Consider the following 16203-nt stretch of genomic DNA (forward strand, 5'->3'; position numbering starts at 1 on the left):
CTTACAGACATGCTATCTAGGTTAGCAACGTGCTAATCTTAGACTCATCCGAAATTGTGTACTGTGACATGGATATTGCATTTCTGTCAATAGATCCTCTAAAAAATGACACACTGGACCTTTAAGTACTTATTAACTGTACTAACTACTGTACTTACTACATTTGCCATGTTTGTTAGGAAAACAGATGCAAAAATATTTTACTCAAGTGTTATTAAACAAGTAACCACAAGAAAAACTTTTCTTAGTACCTACATAACTTACACTTAAAACCAGTAGCCTGTTTACAGTTTTCTGATATTTTAAATGTTGTAATGGCCTTTAAAAGTAATAGACCTTTTGGGTATTTCTCATATATTGCAAACTCACATTTTTCTATTTTTTGCATACTGAGAATTTGGACAGCCTACTTTTTAACACACTGATTTTGGCAAACTTTATAGTAGAAGTAGGCGATTTCAGACACAGGGTTTGTCTTGTGCACTGCATGAAACAAGCACTATTTTGGTGTTTTCTTACAGTAGGTGGTCAACCAGAATGCTCTCTACCGCCGCATTGAGTGGCAGTTCAAAAACATTTACATGTGAAACTAGTTCGCGAAATTGTAAGTAATTGTTAATGGAGTTGCATCTATGAAGACACAGTCACCTATGAGATTCCATTTTGGTGGAACCGATGCTTTTTAGACAACAAGACTCACAAGAGTTTGGAACAAAGCTAGCTTATATTATCACACCCTAATATAACCCATCTCGTATTGTATTTGAATAACGGAGTGTCACGCCATATTACAAATATCGCACTATACTGTCATTTACGGTGGGTCTGTTGAATAAACCCATATGTAAAGTGGCCAGTGATGGATTGATACTGTACCTCATTGCCTCAATGCAAAGTAATTATGAGAAGAGTAAATAGATTATTGATATTACATATATACTGTGTGCTAGCAAAGCACTGGGAAACCGGATTACAGATGAAGAATGAACACGGCTGAATAACTGCATGAATATACAGATAATGCAAAAGTTAGTGTGAAGATATATTTGTGTAGAAACAGCTCTCTGCTGTGATTTTATTGGTCAGGGTATTGACCGTTGTTGGGAAGGTCAGCCAGGTTATAAACTAGTCCCACATTTTAGTCATTAATCTCAGGCACTCGGTTCGATTGCTTGGTCTGGACTCAAATTCGATTTCACCCCCCTCTCCATACGATACCATTATCAATGTGACTGCTAGCAGCAGATGTTTACTACTGTATGCAGATAATGACTCCAGGAGGAGACGACAGCAGCGTCGCTGTGTTAGTAATGTAGTTGCCTTTTTGGATTTACCACCGAAACCGAGAGAGAACAACAGTGTTGTCTGTCTGATGCAGATGAATTACAAGAGAAGCACAGAACGTAAGCGAAGCAAAAATTTGACTAATAGCGCGTCACTTGCACGGGTTAAGACTCATTGCTTTTATACTATTGAGAACCATACCATAGTTCACATGAACCACGTTATACCATTTTTTTAGGTTTGCTGCTTACACAACCAAACATGCTAAATGGACTCCGACTCGACCACATCAAAAGATCAAGAGGGAAAGTGCCCTACATTTCTTAAATGTCACATTAGTAGGCTTATCCATTATTGTTTTCTGGTATCTGTTATTTGTGTGAATCGAGTAACATACAGCGTAAAGGCTTCGATAATCTGGTTTATTTCCGTTTCATTTTTTGTTAAAAGAAAGTCTGAATGGCCGGTACTTATTTTGGTTGTCACTTTTATGTTCACCGATTTTTCATTGTAGTACAAACACTGGCTCCAGACTCTTATTGCAGCTGGGTCTAAATAATCGTCTGCTCTCATGTGCATGTCTGCTTTTCTCCTGACGTATACCGCATTTGGATAATGCTGACAGCCTCAGGGTTATATTATTCATACCTTGACAGACAGCGCTCACTAAAAGCGTTGGCACGTGGCCATGGACAGGCGGGTGGGCAGGCAGACAGACCGGCAGGTTGGTCATGATAGCTGAGCGCTGGACCTCTCTAGCTGCGAGAGAAAGACAGATCCGAATGAATCCTGAGAGCAGGTTGGACTGACAAGCTGGCACGTCCTCACCCATCTCCTCTGTTGTACCGTTCTATCAATAGAGCTAGCCAAGCGGTGCTGTGCGCTCTGACTGTTAAGGTACATTAATCACAACGTAGACCCTCGCCCCATCAAAAGAGACCCCCTCCCTCTCCCTCACTCCCTCCCGTGCTATCACGGCCCGCCACTGCAAACCGCATTTCCATATTTAATGGAGGTTTAATTTGATTGAACGACTGCATGGAGGAAACAAAATTGCATGGGGAGGTCTGGTAACAATAGACACTGGCAGAGTGTGCGCTTTAATCAAGTGCTATTGTCACATGATTGTAATGGGCTCGATATTCTATATATTCAAAGAAAGCCTGTGTTCTTTTATCCTACATCTACCTTAAAACAAGCACAGTGCTCTTATTGTGCTATAGGGGTGGTGCTGGGTTAATCTTGCGTAGAAACCTACTAAGACCTCATGTGAATGTTGTTTCGAAAGGTTGTCTGCCAAATTACTGCTGCAATTTATGTTACCTTGTTTTTGCAAAGTCCTGCATCACACATAGATGTGTCGGCCATCTTGGAACAGTCAACATTGTAATTGCTGTTATCACTCATGGGCCGTTTCTCAATATGCGTCCTTGTCTGTACTTGTGGACTTGTAAAACGTCATCAGAAGCAGCCCAAGTACTGTTCCAAATCAAAGTTCATATCTAGCCAAGTACAGTTCAAATCCCCGGATGTGTTCTTGCTTCGCCCCTTTTATCGAGGTTGCATAGGGAGGTGACTTGTGCGGACTTGATACGGACCATAACCCAGAATTCAGTTCGCTCCAACTGACGTTCCATAGTGGCGGAAGAGAGAACGCACAACTGTAAGTAATACATTTGGAAATACTATTGTTATTATGTCACGAAATGTAGTTTTTGAGGCGAGAATATAGTTGTTTAGACTTGAAATCTGGCGTTGAATTATAAGGTTAGCCACTATTTGAAAATTTCTTCAGACGATTTCGGAGGTGGGAGATCCCGGGTAGTCAGCGCTTATGTACCTGCCGAGGCCAGCCCTATCTCGGCAAGTGCTCAAACGAAATTAATATAATCAGAGTAGGCAAATATTGCCTGAACCACATATTAATGTTTAATAGTTTTGAAATACAAAAGAGGCAGCTGTATAATATCGTATTACACATGTTTTGCTAATTACATTTAATATGTACATTAAAATTAAAAAACGAAAAGATATACAATGACGCTGATTGAAGCATGAGGTGCTGAGCTGCGCAATCAAGTACGCTGCTGTTCCATTTGTAAAATAACTGGACTTGCCTCCTTGCGTCTTCGGGAGTTCATTCTTGGCCTGGCCAAGTCCGATCTTGGAAGGACGCAAGTCCGGACTCCGCAAACTTGGTATTGAGAAACGGCCATGGTAAAACGCAAGTTTTCCAAGATGCCACAGCATTCCACTTTGGTTGCAAAAGCAGCTGAAAGGAAAATGGAAAAACGTAATATGTATTAACTCAAGATTTTTTTAACCACTTTTTAATGTGGTGTTAGCTAATGCTAGCATTTAGCAATTATAGGCCAGGTTTCACAGACACAGCATAGCTTAAGCCAGAACTATGCCTTCATTGAATTAAGATATTTATGTCGCTTTTATAAAAATGCCTTAGAAGAATACAGTACTGGTGTGCATCTCAAGACAAAACAATGGCACTGATATATTTTAAGATATTTCTGGGCAAGTTATATTCAGTTAAGACAGGTCACTCAAGCCTCATCTGTGAAACCAGGCCATAATGTTTGGTTATAATGGTTCCCAATAGGGGGGCCACGACAACTTCCAAGGGGGCCTTATGGTGACTAATTCATAATTAGACAAAAAGAGCATTAGAATACTAAAAACCAAGATAAGTCTAATTGTTTGGTGATCTTTATAATGAATAAATGCTTTTTCAGTTAATGTAAAGCTCGGAAATATTTTATTTTGTAGAAAGTGTGAGTTTTTATGAGTGGCAGGGGGGCTTTTGAATAGTGTTGATTTGCCTTGGGGTCAAAATGGTTGAGAACCCCTGATCTACACAACAGCATGTCACATTTGCAGACTCAGTCAATTTGCTCTCGATTGTTCATGAACAAGCTTTGACTGTTTCAACATGGTGGATGACTTTCGTGTAGCAGCCCATAGAAATAGCCGCTAATGAGCTATGTATATACATCTATGACATCATATTTGTGTCCTTTACAGATAAGCCAATTTGAACGCACACACTATAACTAAACTAAGAATTGTTTCAGGACTGAAAAGTATTGATAAAATAGATGAGGAGTAATATTTGTGACACTTTGTAATGAACCACGAATGCTACTTGAGTCTCTAACAGGCTTTAATTGTAAGTCTTTTTTTTAAATTGTGGTGTATGTGACCAGTAATGGAATTGCTGCTGTTTCAGATCAATCGCAGAATGTCCCTGCTGTAGATCTAATGAAATGTAGGTTATTGTCCCAACCAGGCTTCTTTTGTACGGTATTGAAGGTGAATGAGTGGCTTTAAATGGTTAGTTGGCCAATGGACAAAGTGACTATAAATTAATGCAGGACAAGAAATCGGACAGTCTGGTAGGTCAGATATTGATATGGGTTTGGATTTTGGTCTCTGGTCTTGGCCTCTTTTAAAGAGGGTGACTGTATTTTGGTTAACAGTGGATCACAGTTTTAGACTGGTCTAAGCTCGTGTCAGTCTGACTGAAAAGCGACCAACTGTGATAGAAGTCTCAGAGAAATGTTGTAATGAAAACATGAATACCAGGCTAGAATTACAGTAACTGTGCAGTTTGGAATCTGTAATGACAAAATGATTTGTTGTAATGGTGCTATGAAATTTATGGTATGGGATTACGATTTTCCTTATAAAATACAACCATAAACATGTAATGGACAGGCATCATGTGTTTATGCAGCTTTTAACACGAATACATGACATTTTTCTAGTGTGCTGGTTTTCTAAACTATATATTCAAGACATTGATCTTAACCATTCACTCGCTAAGATCAACATGAGAACACTCATGATTTAGAGTCATATTTAAGGTTCTTTTATTGGTTTCATTGCAGAATCTTAGTAGATTTAATATTGCGTTCTCATTTACCTCTCTCACTTTCTCTTTCTTTCACTCTCTCTCCTCCTGAATTCCAATCACTCCCGCTGGCTTCCTCGTTGTCTGCCTGCCAAGATGGCAAATCCCACTTGGATTTGAGCCGGAGATCACCATGGCGACAGCACTCCTGCCACTCGCGCATATAGATTGCAGTATACGGGCACAGCAAGAGATGCTTTTATACAACAGAACACACGCACACTTCACTTATATTTCATTCTTACCGTCCTCATTCACAGTGTATTATGCTAATGACCGGTATTTATGAAGCTCAATTTCCAAAGGTCTTCACATATTTTCTATTGACTGTTACCTCTAGAAAATAAAGCGACTGAATGAAGAATAGCTCAGTGGTAACAAAAGAAAGCAGTTACTCCAAAATATATCAAAAAGAGTGGTTTATGAAATTAATAAAAGAGCCACTGTAACTAGAATTGTCTCAGTGTATGTGCAGGTATACAACACCCAAAAAACAATAAAAGTCTGATTTATGTATTGGGCAATTCCGTGAAAATGTCAATCTTATCATGAAAAGATAAAGTTTTTACCAACAGTTTTTACTATACTAACCGCACAGATGTCAACATATGGTGGTTCAAATACACATGTGAGGTCTCTCTTTAAGTTTTTATTATTATTTATTATTATTTTTCATAGTCAGGTAAGTGCTATTTTCAGGATTGTCACAACCATAACGGTAACATTTCCCTTTTTTAAAATAGAAACTTTGTTTATAGACTGTCACTTTTCTGATGTTTAGACTCTTATCAACAAGGGTTTAATAAAATATAAACAAGATGGTGCAATATATTAATAACAAATACATTCTCTTAGCATTTTCATGTCACGTCCTTAACGCAGAATGTCACATCCATAACGCTGAAATTGCCCTACACTGTGAAAAAGTGAATCATGAACATTTTTACATTAGGGCCTCAACTGGTACATTGGGGGTCATTACGTCTATTTTGATTGCTTCACTTATAATAAAATAATATATAATACTTTAAGCTTTATTTGCTAGTCACTATTGCAAAATAAATTCCGAATGACGCAGATACACACATAAAGTGTATTTTATGCCAGATGAAAATGAGCGTGTAGCCGTAGCGATACATGTTGCAATGCTATGTAGGGACAGATATGATGTTTAGTGTTGTTTTGGCTGAAAAGTGGAGCTGATTTTAATGTTGAGGCTGATTAGTGTGTAAACTAATATTTGTATTTTGACATTAGACCTGGTGGTTAGGTTTATCATTCTCTCATCATTTGCCTGAAAGGAAAAGGTACATTTTGGCAGTACTTCTCACTTCATTTTTTGCTGAATCACTAGATGTTTTCTTCTGCATTGCTAGCTGTCATTGCGAGAGTGTAGTGTAGTGTAATGGAACGCGTGTCACAGTATTAAACCTTCTGGAGCATGATGATGTGAGCACGCTGTCTGTGGAGCTTCAGACCATAACACACGAGTCAAGCAAAAGTCACTTGCAAGACAACAACACTGCTACTTTTTAATTTCATTTAGAAAATGAAATACTTTAATAAAAGACAGCAAATGAAACTTCAAATGTATTCAGCCAAACTCTAATCAGAACTGTCTGGTACAATTAAAGATGCTGGGTTATTTTCAACTCAAAGTTGGGTCAAAAAGGGAGATACCGAACCCAGAAAATGTTGGTTTTGGTTGGTTTTTTTGCGCTAAAGCAATTTATAACCTGGTGATTGGGTCCCTTTTTCACCCAACCATGGGTTGAAAATAACCCAGCATTTTTTAGAGTGTAGAAATTATTTAGCATCCATATCCTCATCTAAACCCAACCATATAACTGACAGTAGTCAGTTCTCCAGTTTGAAAGGATACTTCACCCAAAAATGAAAATTCTGTCATTATTTAATCACCCTCAAGTTGTTCCAAAGCTTCATAAATTTCTTTTTTCTGTTGAATACAAAGAAAGATATTTGGAAAAATGTTAGCAACTAAGATTTCTGGGATAGCATTGACTACCATAGTGGGAAAAATTACAATAGTCAAAGGTGTCTTTAGAACTATTTGGTTTCCTGCATTCTACAAAATATCTCATTTTGTGTTCAACAGTACCGAAATAATGATAAGATAGCCTAATTTTTCCTACTATGGTTGTCAATGATGTCCCAGAAATGTCAGTTGCTAACATTCTTCCAAATATCTTTCTCTGTGTTCAACCAAACAAGGAAATTTACACATTGAAACAACTTGAGGGAAATTAGTAAATGATGACAGAATTTTCATTTTTGGGTTGAGTATCTCTTTAATGCTTGTTCTGAAAAATATATTACAAAATAATTTAGAAATTAACTAATAAAAATAAAGCATTCCAGACAGCCTAAAATTGGAAATGGTATCACTGGAATCTGTCCGTCTTACACTCTTAAGTCTTTCCCCACCCCATTTTTTTGCCAGCCAGAGGCAGCATTTTTCATTATATTTTCAACATTTTCATTTCCCAGAATATTTTGTATGAATATACACACATTTAATATATCAAAAGAAATCATTCTTTTATATCAACACTTGATAGAAACGTGTGTTCCTTTTGAGTAAAAGCAGAGATAATTGCATTCTCGTCTAAGACGTCAGATCGGATTCAGAACCATAATTATTACATACAGCAGCAGAAATAATGAAGAGACCATTTCAGTTATGTCTTTAATCAGCATTTCTACATGGATTGTGTCCGTTTCAGTCCAGTGTGTGTTGAATTTGAACACAAACAAACACCAGAAATGACATAAAGTCACCCAACAGTAATGTAAAAGACATAGGTTAATTTCTAAATTCTTTTGTAATTTATTGATCCTAAAATACATAGACATTAGTACATTAGTATTGTGTTGTTTACAAATAAATATGATCTTGTTTTTTTTGCAGTATTCAAGTTGTGCAAACATTGCATCTTTTGTTATTTTGACCGGTTTGTCCAGTTTCAATTTCCTGCAAATAACAATATTATAACAATATATAATATAATTCAACAATAATAGGTATATAATAATTCTATTGGAAATTTGACAAATGTTGTCAAATTAATCACTGAACATTTGACTAAAACATGTACCTAGTAGTAAATTCAGAAAAAAATTTTTTTTAGGGGTGCTCTCTTTATTCTGTACTCGTTCAGAATATGCAAAATAGCGCCCCCTACCATATAACAGTGAAAACCTTAAAAACTCAACAATGGCAGTGAAGCGTTGTCATAAATGTCAGAAAATCTCATCAGTGGTTGGGAAGTTAAAAATAAGGGTTTCTATGAGGTTCTTTGTCGGACTGCATGGTTCCATGAAAAACCACTAAAGGTTCTCTGTAGTGGAAAAACGCCCTTCAGACTATGGAAAGGTAAAAAAATATTTTTTATATTTGAAGAACCGTTCTTTGGGGAGCCAAAATGGTTCATTCCCCTGTGGTCACTATCACACACTTATTCGAAATATTCCACTTTAATGCATGTTCAGTGCATGGCTGAAGGCCAGGTGCGCATCAGGGCCGTCTTTGACAGACATCTACGTGATAAGACAGACAGGGTATAACCCGTCACTCCTCTCCTGTTCTAGCACTTCACACCAGACCTGCGGCTGATTTATTTGGAAGGCCGTCGGACAGAATGAGTGGCATTTTAATGTGCTTTCGCGATGCTCGGTCACAAGCACTATTGATCACGGTGCAGAGGAGTCCTCCCCGGAGAGCCAGGGGTGCCACGCGTGATGTCAGCCCTGGAATGAGTTGCCATGCCTGGGTTTTCAAATGAAATAGTGCCCTGTTGGAGGGGTCAGTCCAATAAGCTCGCATTCTAGGGAGATGGATCCTGCCAATCGCATAGACGGCTGACAGATGGACATGGTGTAATTTGGAACCAGGGCTGTCTGTCCATGTGCAGGAGACGTGTGTGTGTGTGTGTGTGTGTGTAGAAGAGACACTGTGTGTTTGATGGAGATGTGTTTTAATGGGATTTTTCAAAGAAGCAAAGATATACAAAGATATTGTGTCTGTTTTGGGACCCATACTCTTTAGTATTTATATGCTTCCACTTTTCCACTTTGGTTTTAACTTAAAAAACGCTCCATGGATTGGCTCCTAGTTATATATCTGACTTAGTTAACCCTTACGTGCCTCCTCGTTCTCTCCGCTCTGCCAATTCTCTTTCCCTTCACCAACCCCGTTGCAGACTAAAAACTATGGGTCAGCGAGCATTTTCTTGTGCCGCCCCGAGGTTATAGAATGCGCTCCCACACTAAGCTCCTTTAAGAAATTTCTGAAAACGCACCTTTTTAAGATTGCTTACAATATTGAAGGGTTGTTAACTGACTGATATCAAGGGGTTTTATTGTGTTTCTTTTATTAATTTCTTTTACATATTTAATGTATTTACTCCTTGTTGTAGCGCTTTGGGTGTGAGAAAGGCGCATTATAAATAAAATGTATTATTATTATTGTTATTATTGAATTGGTGGTTGCATTGTGAAGTCTTATTTAATAGAGCACATAACATTATTTATTTTAAATAAGAATACCACATTAAAATAAGCTAAGTGTGACCATCAAAGTGGATTTGTGTATACTGTAAATACCTTGTGTTCTACCCGTATACCTTAAAGGGACAGTTCACCCAAAAATGAAAATTCCCTCATCATTTACTCACCCTCAGGTTGTTCAAAACCTGTATAAATTGATTTGTTCTGCTAAACATAAAGGAAGATATTTGGTAGAATGTCATTAACCAAACAGATCTCATTGCATCTATATAAATAAAATTGAATTGAATTGAAATGAAATGTGAACGGCCTCTAAAAGTGTTTTCTTTACAGTATTTGAGGTCTGAAAATACAGAGCATATTTTCTTTGCTGTTTCTCAAGTTTTCATTTTCTGCCAATAAATGCAAATAGAAACATTAGAAACATAAAGTTTGGGAGAAATATTCTTAGTAGTTCACAGAATAAAACAAAAATGATCATTTTACCTAAACACATACATATAAATAGTAAATTCAGAAAAACTGAAATAGTGCTTTGAAATGGTCTCTGATCACCGGTTGATAAAATGCTAAAGTATATTTTTGCTGAAGGTACCAAACACAATTAATCCTCTTAATCTCCCAATAACAAGATGTTGGCAGGCATGTGTGAATGTTCAAATCTGTGTGTGGATTTATGATTTAATAGATAACCCGGAACAATCCTAACAGTGAAGGAATCTAATGCAAACTGTAAAACATCTAAATTGCTAATTCAGACACTGAATTATTATTATTTCGCTGTCGTTTCCATTATTTAGCATGAATGAATGATTTGTTGTTTATCAGTTGAGCTAAAAACATGTATTAAACCGACCTATGTGCATCTGGATTTGGGTAAATTTGATGAGAAATGTTTGAGTTCATAATGACACTTTTGACTGCAGACTTGAGAAATCTGAGCTCAGTTAGTGACATAGTTGAGATCTCTTCTGAAACTCTAATGACAGAGACAGTTGTGAGATTTCTGACTCTTTTACTCAGGATAAATATCTGAGACACAAGAGACTTAAGCAAAAGTCTCCATTTACTCTCCATTTAATCTCATTGATGTCTAGGAGAAATAATTGAGACATTAAAGAGATCTGTGACTTTTCTTTCTTAAAAGAGAGATTTGTTAAGGGTAGTTGTTTATAGTTTCTGTTAAATTCATTGATTTTCCCCAAAATAAAAAACATTGAAACATTTCATGTCAAAGTAAATATGGCTGCCATGGATTGTTCCACTTACATGTGCTTGGCATAATAGTTGGGTGTCTGGGCTATAAGCGGCATGCTGAGGTCTAGCGTGTGCTGGACAGTCCTAAAGCGCAGCAAATCGAAAGCCAGGCTGTTAATTGCCTTTTTCTTATCTCTCCTGCTCCAGTGTGTATGGCTGTCCTGTCGCCAAGAAGAGGAAACCCCTGGAGAGTCATGCCCTGGAGCTGTCGCCCAAGAGAAAGGTCTTTCTAACCGTCGTAGATCAGCAGTCCATGGAGAAATGCTACAACAAAATGGAGGAAATGGATGGAAAAGAGGAGGAAGAAGAAGAAGAAGAGGAAAGAGAAGAAGATGAGGAAGAGGAAGAGGAAGGGGAGGAGGAATTCACAGACAATGAGGACCAGTATGAGAATGATGAGGTGGAAGTGATTAATGGAGAAGAGGAAGAGGTGGAAGAGGAAGACGAGGAAGTGGTGGACGAAGATGAGGAGGAAGATGAATTAGAGAGAGAGGTAGAAGAGGAGGAAGTCGTGGAGGACGAGGAAGAATACGAGGAGCCGATTCATGAATTAGGTGAGAGGACAAACAAGATGGATATCGTTTGATTTGTCACGCTGTAATGTGAATCGCGGTATTAATTTTGCATCAGATTTTTATTTTGGGATTAAAGTGGAGTGAATATTGGGCAGAGTCATTCTCCAGAGGGGTAGAGGGAAGTAGTTTGGCATCTCAGTTCGGCGTCTTTGGAAGAGGTCGCGGTAATTTGAGGTGCAGTTGGATGATTTTGCTGTGACCTTCAGTCTGGTCTCAGTATCAGGCTAAAAACAGATCTCTCAAACACATAGATGCACAGTTCCCTGACACGCCGTCCCTTCAACTCAGCCCAATGAAGGTTAGCTATAAAGTACCAGGGCTAAGCCATAGAAAATGCCCTTAAATATAAAAAAAGGTCCAATATGTTACAAGTTCAGGTTTACAACACAAGGTATGCACTGTAGCTGTAGAAACAAACAAATCACACATTATAATAAAAAATATTAAAGCAAAAATCCCCAAGAAGCCATGGTTTACAGTGATTTTATAACAGCTAAGGAGCGTTGTTAGGCTTTTATAAAACGGTTATTCCATATACGTAGCAAGGTTTCATTAAAAAAACACAGGCAATTCAATTTTATGACATTATTTAAAGAATAACAAAGCACTTGCCAAGCAACGCAGATGCAGCAACATTGGCGCAGTGATACTTATGTAATGCAGTGAGCTGTATGTTTTGGGGAATTTTACAACGGCACAACCAATAAGAAACAAAGACCAAAATAAATGACAATTTAACCTATTAGGTTCAAAAGCAGTGACGTAAAGGGTTTGGAGAATGTGGAGTTTTGATCACAGTCCTGAAGGAAAAGATTTTTGATAAAAGTTTTCAGTTAAAATAGGCAATTTCTAAATTGAAAAGGATGTGGCGAAACCGCAACAGAATTGACGTAACTGGCATTATTTAATTGGGTCCTATTTTGCCTTTTAAAGTTTTTATTATGTTTATGATGTGTTAACCAATAGGGCTTCACGTTTAGTTTTTCAGAAAAGCTTTATATACAGTATATCATATTTTACCTGTGTTTTACACCGTCATCTCGATTCTCAGAAAACAGGCTGTTGAGTTCCTGATTGGTCAAGCTGAGCTCTGATTGGTCAAGCCGAGCCAGTATTTCATGATTGGTCTGCCGCTTAAAGTATGTGTTGCAGTAGTCTTTAAAAAGAAATTTCTGTTAAAGAACATATCTTCCTTTTCTGCGAACTTTGAGCGCTGCGACTTGGCAGATGTTGTTTATGCTATACATAACAGCTATACTACTGACTAACTAAATTTAAAGAAGTAAAATTCAAATTAAAACATCTCATTTAAATATAATACCCTTACGGAAAAGTATGTTTTCAAAATGCACTATGAGTATATTTCTTTTAATCTACTCTTTACTTTTAGTCTGCTTTCTACTTTTAATAATTGTTATTATAAGTATTTTTAAAGATATGTTCAGTCTACTTTTTATGTACTTTTCTGGAAAAACAGTTTGTACTCACTGTACTACTGTTATACTTAAAGTACACATACAAGTACACATTTATAAACTAAAAACGGGTCAGTTGAGGGGCAATTAAATAGTATTGAAATAATACAATTACTAGTACTACATTAACTACTGTATACTTAAAATATACCTGAACTTTGCTTAGACACACTTAATAAAATTAATTTGAAGTTTAAATTTTTTAGTTATAACTTTATGGTAAAAATGAAATTAAAACGTTTAAAAATAAAACAAATTCAGCCAATCAAATCATAGTATGATTGTTCAGAAACAATGTTACATTGTTGCAACATTTCTTAACACACAGATTCCTAAACAAGCCAAACTAAGGAAGAAAAGATGCCAGGCTCTGGAATAAAAGCATAATGAGCCTGGTGTGAAAACAGCATATCACTCTGCGATTTTTATGAGTATTTTTTGGAAACAGTGAATAGCTTAGAGATTTCAGAGTTTCTCTGAAACACTAGGCACAGATGCCCTAAACCGTGCCTGAGCGCAATTGTCCGGTTTGCGATCACACCGTCCCTTCCATGCTTTTCCTAGCCAAACCATGCCAGAGCCCACCTCTTAAAGTGGGCCAGGGCACGGTTAGTGAACCTGCTCTCGAGCACAGTTCAGAGCTCTCACACTAGTCAATCGAACAAGGCTTGAGGTCACAAACATGCCTGCCAAGGTGTGGTAAGATTAGGATAGTGTGAGCAGCCCATTAGATTCTGAGAATTCTGACAATAAGGCATCTTTAAGAAGCGGTCATGGGTTGTATGTTACGCAGATTAGATTAAAAGTACAGATGACGCCATTTTAATGGTGACATAAAGAGACTTGTGTTTATGATGAGGCAGCATCCTACAGAATGCCTCATTATTTCTTTGAGCAGGTAGGTCATTTGTGGTCATGGGTGAATGTCCGCTCAATAAGGGAAGAGGCGTGTGATGTATCTCAGACATGTCTCACCGTCTTCAGACATATCAGCAGGCCACACATGGCAGGACAAAGCTCTCTCCAATCAGATGTGACAGAGCCTTCCAGTCTAATTAAGAATCAAGCTCTCACACGTACTGGCATTAACCCTGTCCTCTGTACTCCTTATCTAAAATATTGACTGTGTCTCAAAACCCACTAAACCCACTAAGGGTGACTGCCTACACAGACAGCATATGACATAAATTAGAATCTAAGTAATGAATTTGTGGTGCTTTTTATAGGTGACAACTTGGTAGACAAATCCTTGGAAGACAAAAATAAAACTTGTCTGTGCCTATTGTTTTTTAATGGTAAACTTTGAAGCACCTAAAAGGGATAAAATATTAATTCAGTCTTTAAGTCTTTCAATTAGATGTAAATTATTCGTTTGTCTTTTGCAGAGAGTTATGAAACTAATCGTGGTAAACCGATCCCCGCCATGGAGAAAGACGATAACAACAACGACGAATATGAAAACTACGATGAACTGGTGGCCAAATCTCTGCTGAACCTCGGCAAGATTGCTGAAGATGCTGCTTACCGGGCCATGACTGAGTCAGAGATGAACAGCAACTCCTCGAACAGTGCCGAAGAGGAAGACTATGAAGATGAAGAGGATGAAGATGATTATGAAGAGGAGGACGAGGAAGGTGAGGAGGGGTTGAGGAAGAGCGAGCTGAGTCTAGACGTCAACAGTGATGTAGTTAGAGAGACGGTGGACTCTCTTAAGCTCCTGGCGCAGGGTCACGGAGTTACGCTCTTAGACAACCTCCACGGGAGGGACTATCAGGACAGCGGAGAGGAGAACAACGGAAATGGACTCACTGGAAACATGAGTTGCGGGCAGGGCAGACCAAACACTAATGGTCAGATGGCGGATAAGAGCGATGAGGAAGTTTGTTTGAGCAGTCTGGAGTGTCTTCGCAACCAGTGCTTCGACTTGGCGCGCAAGTTAAGCGAGACCAAGCCGACCGATCGTCTCAACAACAGTCAGCAGATTCATCAGGAGGACCAACAACAGAACCCTGAGGAACGCCGCATCCTAGAGCGCAACTACTCGGACATGGTTAACCTGATGAAGCTTGAGGAGCAGCTCAGCCCTCGCTCCAAGACTTTCTCCAGCTGTGCCGAAGAGCACAAGAGCTTTCAGGACTGCGATGAAGACACCACGTCCATAGCGTCGGATGAAGGGTTTGACATGACCAAGGGTAACTTGTCGCTTCTGGAGAAGGCCATAGCGCTGGAAACCGAGCGGAGCAAGGCCATGCGGGAGAAGATGGCCTCGGAGGCAGCCAGGAGACACAGACTGCATTTACATGAGGACGGCTTACGGCACAGCTGCGCAGAGGAACGCAAGGCCCGTCTGCACCATGATGGATTAAAGAAGACCTTCTACCTTAAAGGTAATGTCATATTTGCATAATTATGCAGTATGACTCAACACACTGTGCTGTTCATTATTGAATTATCATAGGTTCACAACAGTTACTGATAGACGCTGCGAAACTGGAATTGCTTTCTTACGTCTTCGGTTTAGAATCTGCCAGTACTTTCACCGTATAATCTTTAATAACAAAACAATCCCACCGTACTCCTTTAGCATGCCCGTTACAGAAAGGTCAGTTGAAGTGGATAAGTCCAGTGCACTCGCTCTGAGAGAAAACCACAGTGACCCTGGGACAAGCTTTCTCAAACATCTCCATCCCTGCGGTGCAAACAGCAGTGGATTAATGTTGCTCAGAAAGGCCAGCATGGCCACATCACAGGCTAAGCTTGTCAGGCATAAGTAATAACAATCTGCACGGCTGGGAGAACAGCAAATCTCATCCAAGGGACACAGCCTGCGCTCGTATGGCCTATTTATAAACGAAGCATTGGACGTCATCCGGGGAAACACTGCATGAAAAAATAAGATAGGATATGAGACAGTGATGCTCTTTCCAAAGAGATTCCTGGTTTATTTGTGTTCCTCTGGGGATCATGGAACCCCATTTGAGATTATTGCATTCCAAAAATATTTTTTATGCTCAATTTGCATAATGAATAATTCATTTTATTACCAGCACAATATCTCAGAAATGTGTAATTATTTTACAAGGTGGCTAATTCGTATGAACTTGTACGATCTGACATTTAGCTTTGGGGTGTCAGTGGCGTAGCGTCTGGGTATGCAGGT

General features: G+C 38.6%; 1 protein-coding gene across 6 annotated transcripts in view; it reads left to right on the top strand.

Annotated features, from left to right (window-relative positions):
* Positions 1-16203, top strand: part of myt1lb (myelin transcription factor 1-like, b) — a 93741-nt gene that overhangs the window by 46423 nt on the left and 31115 nt on the right. For all 6 annotated transcript variants that reach the window (XM_057343829.1, XM_057343827.1, XM_057343826.1 and 3 more), the window contains 2 exons: positions 11141-11547; positions 14429-15430. In XM_057343829.1, coding sequence (XP_057199812.1) covers positions 11141-11547; positions 14429-15430 — 1409 coding nt within the window. The remainder of the gene's footprint in view (positions 1-11140; positions 11548-14428; positions 15431-16203) is intronic.

The sequence above is a fragment of the Triplophysa rosa genome, linkage group LG10 (assembly GCF_024868665.1).
Source record: "Triplophysa rosa linkage group LG10, Trosa_1v2, whole genome shotgun sequence".
In the NCBI taxonomy this organism is placed as follows: domain Eukaryota; kingdom Metazoa; phylum Chordata; class Actinopteri; order Cypriniformes; family Nemacheilidae; genus Triplophysa; species Triplophysa rosa.